Consider the following 9,925-nt stretch of genomic DNA (forward strand, 5'->3'; position numbering starts at 1 on the left):
TATTTGATTTACAAATAAGGAATCCTACTTCGCGGAATTTCATTTATCACGGTAGGGTCTAGAACCGATTAACCGTGATAAACAAGGGTTCACTGTAGAGCTTTTTGGCTTAACTTATTCCTGTTAAAAAATTCCTCTCGGCATGTATTTATGATAAAAGCTGAACACAGAAATGGAGGAATGCATGAATCAGTGAGCTGTGGACGCTAATGTCCATTTCTCGACCGTCAGTTGTCCTCAGGATCTTTTCTCATCGCTTGAGGATCAGCCATCGAATACTTCACTACTCCCTTGTGCCTCCGACCCCATCATCTTTTCCCTCTGCTCAGCAGAACTCAGTTGCGGCAACCAGGTACTTTCTCAACAATTAATGCCCCTCAAATATCATTATCTATAGTTTTGCTTCATCTCAAAGCTTGAGGTAATTTAAAACCTCTTCAAGAACAATTATTTTAGGTGTGATATCTTGTTACATCTCATGAGGACTTCACTCTTGATTATTGCTACTTTTCCATCTTTAGCTTTCCCTTGAGATCTATCCTTTCAGTATTTATCCATGCTCAAAATATTTGCCAACTTTAAACAAACAAACAACCTTGGATCCATATCCCTTAGGTTTTTAATCTCATTTCATGGACAAACCTCTTAAAAGATATCACAAGTCAACTCCTCTATTCCACATCCCACCTCACTTCAATCCAGTGTGCTACTTGTGCTTCAACATCTCCATTAAAACTGTTACCTATGAGCTTCCGGTTGCTAAATCCAATGGATACTTTTAAACCTTTATTATTTTTAATCTCTGTTGGTAGTGTCTTGATGGCATTGGTATATATAGGCCTGAGCCCCAAACCTATCAATCTCTCCCTGTCATTAAGCTGAGTATGGCTCAGTGACCTCAAAGGACAGAGTAGTACTGCCCCTGTGGGTTTCTCCAATTATAACTCCTTATAGGACTAGAAAGCCTCAGTTCTCCCCTGAGGCTGCTGGTGGTTTCAAACTACTGACCTTGAAGTTAGCAGCTAAACCCATGGCCCACTATACCACCAGAATTAAAATAGAGATACAAATCTCAATTGACACAAGGATCACAATGGAAGATAGGTGAGAGTAAAAGGGTGAGGTTATAAATGTTGTTGTGGGGTTTGGCCTTTACTCTGAAAGCAAAAGTAATCAAGAATGGTCTTTGAGTGGGGAAAACAGCATATTTTAGGAAGTGAAGTCTGAGGCAGTGGATGTCTTGGAGCAGTTTTCAAAATGTAGTTCACAGCACAGCAGCAGATGGGAATACAAATCATTAGGCTCCATCCTAGGGCTACAGAACTAAAAGCTCTGGGGGTAGAGGCTAAGCAACATATTAGATGAAATGTAAAGTTAGAGAACCAAGGTTTGGAACAAGTGGAGTTAGAACAAGCAGGGGTGAATTATAGGCTTGGAAATAGTGTAGAGGTTGGAAGGAGGTATGTGTGGTAGTTAGAGAATATGCAATCTTTGTTCTGCCTCTGAAATCTCTCATTCATTCAACAGATCCATACGTGGCTAGGTGTTACTAGATATTACCATGGGAAACACAGGTCAAAGTTAGAAGTCATCACTGTTTCCATTACATGTCTCTTGTCTCCAAGATCCTGCTAGATACAAGCTGAGCACGTTTAGTTACTAGTTCCCCAAAGCCCTAGCTTCTGAACAAGGAACAGTGAAAATCACATTTTTTTTTGACGTTACAATTATCATTTATTATTTATTGTATTATTTATGGCATCTAGTTTACAGTATTACTTTTTTTTTTAAACATTAGGGGCTCATACAACTGTTATCCCAATCCATACACACATCAATTGTGTAAAGCGCATTTGCACATCGTTTCTCAAAACATTTTCTCTCCATTTAAACCCCCGACATTAGGTCCTCATTTTTCCCCTCCCTCCCTGCTCCCCTCTCCCGCATGAGCCCTTGATAGTTTATAAATGGGTATTTTGTCATATCTTGCCCTGTCCGACGTCTCCCTTCATCCACTTTTCGGTTGTCTATCCCCCAGGGAGGAGGTCACACACAGTTCCATGTAATCGGTTCCCTTTACCCTCCCTGTTTTGCCACTCACACCACTGGTCCTATAGGGCTCATCCATCCTGGATTCCCTGTATTTTCAGTTCCTATCTGTACCAGTGTACCTGCTCTGGTCTAGCCAGTCTTGCAAGATAGAATTCGAGTCATGGTAGTGGGAGCGGGGAGGAAACCTTTAGGAACTAGAGGAAGATTGTATTTCTCATCATTGTTACATCGCAACCACGAGGTGTCGAAGGGATCAGGTGTAAAGCATCATCAGAACAAAAAATCTTACCATAGTAAATGATGGGGGGAAAATCACATTTTTATTACCAAGTTTTCACTCCAGAATCTTCCCAGTTTCAGCTGACTCAGCAAGCAGTCCAGGTAATCCTTGGGATAGAGATGTGATTCTCAGTAGCTCACGTTCAGAAACCAATTTTGCTAAGACTTCTGAATCAAAGAGCAATGGGATTTAGTTCTCAATGAATAAGGTTAGGTGTTAGAATTCAGTATTTACTCAATAGACTGCCTAGAAGGCTTGGAAGCATATCAGGGACAAAGGCAATTATAAGTTCATAGCCAAATTCATACCCAGAAATGGCAACTAAACATCAGATGCCAGTCTGCCCCCAATGGAAAATAGACCAGACCTGCTGGCCTCATCAAGTTGTTTTGACTTCGCCATGAAGGCGGGTGCACCAGATACTAGGAGGCTGAGATTACAGTTTTTGCTTGAAGAAATAGAAGTGGTCAATACTACCCAAATACTGGAATGAGATTCAGATGTATTTTGTTGTTTAAAAATATATTATTATTTGTGGCTAAAAAGTGATAATTTATAAAAACATTCAGATTCACAATGCTAACATGCCCTTAAACTTTAATATTCCCATTTTTAATATTCTTTTAAAGTCAATTTAAAAATATCCATAACTGCTGTATATAACAGTTCTAACTGTCCATCAAGTGAAAAATAAATAAACAAATAATAATAGTCATCCAAAAGAATATGACTGAACAGAAGAGGCAGAAACTGATCCTTCCACTAGCTCAAAATCCCCAAAGCATTCAGGCTAAAAAGAGAAAGATGGGGGGGGGGAAATGCAAATGAGTACATACCATTTACTAGGGAGCATCAAAAATTTCTATGAACAAATTATTTTAATTCCATTTTTCAATGGACTCTTTGAAGCCCCTTTTGTCAAGGTCTAAAGCAGGCAAATGCAAATTACAGCAGTGATAGCAATCAGAACAGTAGTGAACAAGAGATAATGGGGCTCAAGACTGACCAGCGTTTACATTTGTTGGAACTCGGTTAAGTTAAATTAGAAAAGTGCAGACACCCAGTAAGTCACAGAAACTGTTATTTCCAGAGTTTGAAACACATGGGACATACAGACTATAAGAATCAATGATTAGGCCCTCAAAGTACGATCTGCACACGATATAAAATAACATTAAGGGCTTGGTAAATTGACAATTTAAAGTAAAACTTCCTAAGCTTGCCTAATTCTTCATTTACCGTATATACTCGAGTATAAGCAGACTTGTATTATAGTCGTGGCACCTAATTTTACCACAAAAACTGTGTTAAAAAATGTGCTGAAGAACCTGGCTTCTATACAAGTATATATGGTAGGCCAACCACGTGACACGTTTTTTCTATTGTGGGGTTCACCATGCAGAGAACCACCACTTCCCAAGGGTTTCAAGGCTGTGACTTTTCAGAGACAGACCACCAGGCTGGCCTCTGGGAGATGTCTTGCGTGGCTTTAAACGGCCAACTTGCAGAATGGCTGTTAGCACCATACGGGGAGAGCTACTTTCAAAACATTCAGAGACAGCAGGTAACAAAATATTTATTTTATTGTAAAATTAAAAAGACAAGCAAGTTACAGTTCCAAAGCAGAGCAATACAAATGTATAAATTATTGCCATTTAAAAAGAAAAGTTTAACAGTAAGAAATGTCTAGCTTTTTCAAACCAACTTGGTTTTCACCACAGTAGTTCCACTTTCTTTTCCTAAAATTCTTAGCGTAATTCTGAAAAATAAAACTTTAACATCAGATAGATTTAGTTCGATAACTTTAGTATATGCTACTGTTTTAAATCAAGGCTGACATAGAGATAAATAAAATCAGTAAAAGCAGGAATGACACTTAATAAAAGTCACTAATGGGCACTTTGCAATTTACCTCCTCTTAGAAGTAATGGGACAGAAATACACAGTCTAGACTAGCTGAAGGAAAGAATACATATTCACTAAAATTATCTTTGCTCTAAGGGGAAAGCTTAACTTTTGTATTTTTTTGCAGGGAGGACTTGGGGGAGGGGGAGGAAAATACCCATCTCTCGGATAAACATATATTTTTATCCTTGACTTTGGCAAACAAAATTGCAGGATAATTCATTATTACTAAAATGCATCAACCTGGACACAAAAGACAAGGAAGGAATATCTTAAAAACTAGATGTTACTATGACAAAACAATAATAATTTATGAATTATGAAGGCTTCATGAGGGAGGGGGGAGTAGGGAGGGAGGGGGAAAATGAGCAGCCGATATTAAGGGCTAAAGTAGAAGACAAATGTTTTAAGAATGACGAGGGCAACAAATGTACATACGTGCTTGACACAATGGATGTATGCATGGATTGTGATAAGAATTGTACAAGCCCCCAATAAAATGATTAAAAAAAACCAACAAAAAACCTAGATGTTAAAAGAAAGCCTTAACACCAGAGACTAAGCTGTAGTTCATATTCACATAAACAGATAAAAATTGCTTAATAGGTGAGAGCGCATTGTAACAAGGGCAAGAAAGATGAAGTGAAATGAAAATATTGGGACGTAAGACAGAGAGCCTTGCTTTATTGCAACAAGGGGCCACTTCTGACTGTGCCAGAGACCTATTTAGTATTCTAATAAGGCTCCCTGCAGCCCCAGGCAACTCCCACAAAATTTAACTTAGCAAAAATCACCTGTTGAGGGTTTTAGCTTTTACTGATGTTCACCATGAGTTTCTTCAAACGTTCCCACCAATATACAGTTTAAAATGCAATTAAACACTGAAATGAAACCTTTGCTTATAGCCACGTCCAAGCACAAGTTATTTAAATAATTTTAGAGTACTAAACTTAGTAAGTACTGTTGCAATATCTTACTTTACCCTAAACAATAACATCAATAACTACTTGGCAAAGATTTACTTGAAAAAAAAATAACACAACATTGCTTAATAACACTTAGAAGCTTTCATGTACATGGAACCTACTTTTTACGGTCATTAAACCGAACCTCCCAATAATAAGCCACACGTAATTTATTCTTTAAAATTTTCTACTTAAGTTTACCACATATACATTGTGTATTACATCGTATGTTAACAAAAGCAATTTCATCCCTAGAATTGCCCAAACTGGTAAATATTAAGAAACAAAGATTCAAAAAATGTAAAGACATGGAAAAAAACTGACAGACAAGATGCAACACCGTCAACAGCAAGATACAGAATCGATAAACAATTTTTAAAAGTTAACCTTTTAAACCAGTTCAAGTCAAATGAAATGTCAAGAAACCACAATGTATACCTGTCAAGAGATTAACAATAAAGTATACGCTGACCATATTTCTGAATCATTTTCCAACATGAACTTATTTAAAAAATAATCCGTAGATGTATATAAAAATGGGCACTTTGTGGTGAAATGAACATAGCATTCTAAAAAGTAAGAACGTTTCATTGCTCCAACATTGTACATATGAAGTGACATGATCAAACAAAAAATAGCATTCTGATACCTGAATCATCTATTATTGGTACTACAATGTCTTAAGGTACATGACTTTTTTCAGATTAAATTTAGGTATTAAATACTGTAATTTAAGGATAAAATGATAATCTTTTAATATTTTGATTCTGAGTTCAATTAAATTTTTAAGAGATTTTAAAACTTTAATCTTTTATCTTGCAGTCAAAATAACTTTTGACTTCTGTTTAACAATTCAAATTGTCTAGCTGTGAAATCTAACCTGAAGCAAGCACACCAGTATATTTCACAGCTCTTAATCAGTAAGTCCTCAAAATGTTAGTGATGGCTGATTGGCAGCGTGCCTTTTCACATTTCTCACACTGATACTATAGATTATGAGATTTTCTTCTAAACTTCCCAATAACACAATAGTTAAAACCAATGTTTCTGGTATTACATGTCCTCTCAAGTTAGAACCTAATTTTGACCCTTACTCTTATAAATTGCATATACAACAATTGCATATTTAATCAAGAAAACTAATATGGTAAATGTTTACCAATCTCGGTAAACTGCTGTGCAAAACACTTCAGACAGAATTTCATCCAAATAAAGTACTGAATACCAGCACCATGGATATTTTTAAACAGCACCTTTCCTTTGGAGAAAGTAAAAATACATAAGTGGAACTAACCAGCAGACCTGATGATAAAGGCCTAACACACGCATAATTCCATCCAAGGTTTTCAAGCTCATTAGTAAAGCTACGTATTTTCCAAAAACTCTGTAAGAGACAAACACTTTCTTTGGAGAACACTTGCACTCAGGGCTGCACTGTTCGGCTCATATTCTGGAAATATGCTACTACTCATAGCAAATGCTAACACATCCTTTTTTAGATGATGGTCCCTAAATGATCTAAAGAGACTTATACCCTAAGTAATCTAAAGAGGATTACCAAAAAAGGGTAAAGTCAAATTTGAAAATATGACCATAATAAGTAAACATTAACATAATTATTGGCATAAACAGATAATGTCTTTATGCAACTTGTAAATTTACAGAGACCTTGGTATTGCACATATTAAATTGATCATTGCATCCCAAACCCTGGAATTTAAATCTACTTTGGATGACCCAAATAACTGAGAAAAACTGAAAGCTTCTTTCGAAAACTCCCACCCAAAAACTTCATCCTTCAGAAGAAATACAACAAAGAAAGATAAGATCAACGGCATACCCTCAAGCTAATCTAACGCAGTTCAGCATTACAACAAGCAGTTTTCTATCAAAACGGTTTAATGAGATCCTGTGTTCAAGACTAACCAGGCCAAAGTAGATGACCAGACAGAAGGCAGCAGTCACTCATATTTATGTATGAAGCTGTCAAATTCATGGGCTTTTCTATGGGTCCTTTCAAGCAAAGGATGTTCTTCTTACATTCTTTAAGTTATAAACAGCATCTAGAGCCACTTTAACTCTGACTTGGTAGTAGGCTTTTATTCTAATATACTAGCAAAAAATTAATCTAGTTGATTGAACTAATAAATTAGTTAAGAACTCTTTGAAAACATCATAAGCCAGTTGACAGAGTATTGTTTTTAAAATGAGCTCAATTTTTGAATTGGAAATTGTATTTCTTGTGGATAAGCAATCCTCTTAATTTCTAATTTTAGAAAAGTAAAACACAATGGATTTTTTGCTGTTGAATTTAAATGATACTGATAAATAATTTGGGCAGCTTAGTAAATTCTTGAACCTTTAAAGTGGCACACTGAATAATTTTTAACATTTTTAAAAGATTGCGACAGCAACTTCACAGCACATTCAATTTGAGGATATTGCAGTTGGCTTGGACTTAAGTCTTTTGGCTGACTTACTTTGTTCAAATTCTAACATATCAAAGGGATTAGATCAAAAGTAAATGGATGAAGTAGAAGAGGATTTTTTTTTTTTATGGAAATAAACCAAAAAGAAACTCACTACCATCAAGTTGATTTCAGTGACCCAATATACAGGTAAGGAAGAAGTGCCCCTGTGAGTTTCCAGACGGTCTACATGAGTAGAAAGTGACATCTTTCTTCGCGGAGTGGCTGCTAAATTTGAACTGCTGACCTTGTGGTTAGCAGTCCAAAGTGTCTGCCACTACACCACAAGGGCTCCTACTGAAGTTGACAGAAAAAAACTGTATTAGCATTTTCTTCCTAACCTAACCTAGAATAGCTTTTGTTAGAAAAAATAATGTATTTATTTACTTGGATACTTGCTTTAAAAAATTATTAATTCTGCCTTCATGAGTTACTAGAAGGCAAAACATGTCAAATAGATTTCTATTCCAAAATACATTTTTTTCTTTGTTAAACAAGATAGTCGTAAAAACACTGTCTTGAGGTCATAAAATGCGCTGATCTGAAATATGGGCGAGTATATTCACACGTGGATGTGTGAACATCATACAGAGCCATTCAAACACGCATTTACAGAGAGAATGGAAAGGTATCTAAAATAGCATTTATATATAAAATTCCCATATTAAAATATTGCCCATAATAAATAAGAGGTGAATATTATGAATACTATTATCCTCTTAAAAATTATCTCTAGTAGTTCAGTTTAATCTAAGGAGTTAGTCTTCTATTGGTCAAACAGATTAATTTAAATTAAAAAATGCTTTAATAAAATCACATTGTAACAGTGTCTTTAAGTAGTCACATGTAGTAAGAGAGTGGGCATTTAGTAATTATTTAGTAACGATTCCCAAAATGATTAATCCAAGATTAGCGTACAGTGATCTGCTTTATTTGATAAAGATGTTAAATACCACCTTAAGCATTGCAAAAGTAACAACTATAAAAGAATAAACTGTAACTTTCTTCAAACTTTACATGCCCAGCAGACGGAGCGTCGGTGGGACTCAGTTGCTTATGGGCATGTGTGGCTTCCCACCCGCGCGCCCCACTTGCAGGCACGGTAACTTAGAGCAGTTCTTGAGGAGCTGCTCAATGGCGATGTGGCGGACATGCAGCTCTGAGGCCAGAGAATCTTTCTCCTGCACTTGGTGCGTTAACTCTTCAAAAACTTCTGTAACGATGAAAAATTATTAGGGAAATTTTTTCAAGGAAATTGCAGTGTTCTCCATCAAGCTTTATACATTATTATTCTTCTTATTCTAGGAAGTCTATCTTCCCCACCTAGCAAACTGGAAGGAACATCCTTGGCAGTACAACAGCTAATCCTCAGCTGCTAACCAAGGTGAGTGGTCAGGAGAGAAGGCCAGCGAAACCTTAGTGTAGGTCGACTCCGTCACGTGGGGTCACCGTGACTTATACTTGACTTGAGAGCACACAATACTAAGCCAACAATGATACTGTGTGTATTTTTTCCTTTGGGTGAAACACAAAAGCCATAAGCAATGACTAGTTAGCAGAAATGAAGCCATGACCACATCTGTAACCTTCCTCCCAATCAGAATCTAAAAGTATGTGCAATTGATCTCTAGTATACCCTATGGAAAGGAAGTGACCAGTAGTACCCAGGTCTGAAAACTCTTAAGGTTTTGGAATCAGAGTACTTGAATTTTTGATTGTTCTTTTTCTTATGAGATTCAGGGTAAGCACCAAGTATCAATTTCCTCTGTAGATCAAGAAGAATGACAGCAAATTCCTCACAGGGATACTGTGAGGAGAAAATAAGATCAGGTCTTTACAACAATGTACATACTTGACCAATACGTTGCTATCATTGCTACTGTTATTATTCAGAGATTGCATATTCAGAAAAGATCACTAATTTGGGGTTGAGAATCCTTTGGAGTGCTTCCAAAAACTGTCATCTTTCTCACACAGAGTAATTGGTGGTTTTAAAAGGCTGACCTTGTGGTTAGCTGCCTAACACATAGCCCACTAAGCCACCAGGACTCCCTTAAGAGTCCTTAGGTGGCGTAAAAGGTTAACACAAATGGTTAACCAAAAAGTTGGAGGTTCTAAGCTATCTACAGATGACTCAAAGGCAGGCCCAGTGATGTAATTTTAATGAAAATGTGGTCATTGAAAACCCTTTGGTGTGCTTCTTCCACGAGGTGTTGAAGGGATCAGGTGTAAGGCATCATCAGAACAAAAAATCT

At 36.7% G+C, this 9,925-nt stretch overlaps 1 protein-coding gene across 1 annotated transcript in view; it reads right to left on the bottom strand.

The window, feature by feature from the left end:
* Window positions 1–8,579: 8,579 nt before the first annotated feature.
* CUNH21orf91 (chromosome unknown C21orf91 homolog) overlaps window positions 8,580–9,925 on the bottom strand; it is a 32,946-nt gene continuing 31,600 nt past the window's right edge. Inside the window, exon 5 of the mRNA XM_004711308.2 lies at window positions 8,580–8,883. Within this exon, the coding sequence (XP_004711365.1) occupies window positions 8,717–8,883 (167 nt within the window). The 3' untranslated portion in view covers window positions 8,580–8,716. The remainder of the gene's footprint in view (window positions 8,884–9,925) is intronic.

Source organism: Echinops telfairi, unplaced genomic scaffold (genome assembly GCF_000313985.2).
Source record: "Echinops telfairi isolate 266 unplaced genomic scaffold, ASM31398v2 ScPeMD7_7469;HRSCAF=8507_0, whole genome shotgun sequence".
NCBI lineage: Eukaryota > Metazoa > Chordata > Mammalia > Afrosoricida > Tenrecidae > Echinops > Echinops telfairi.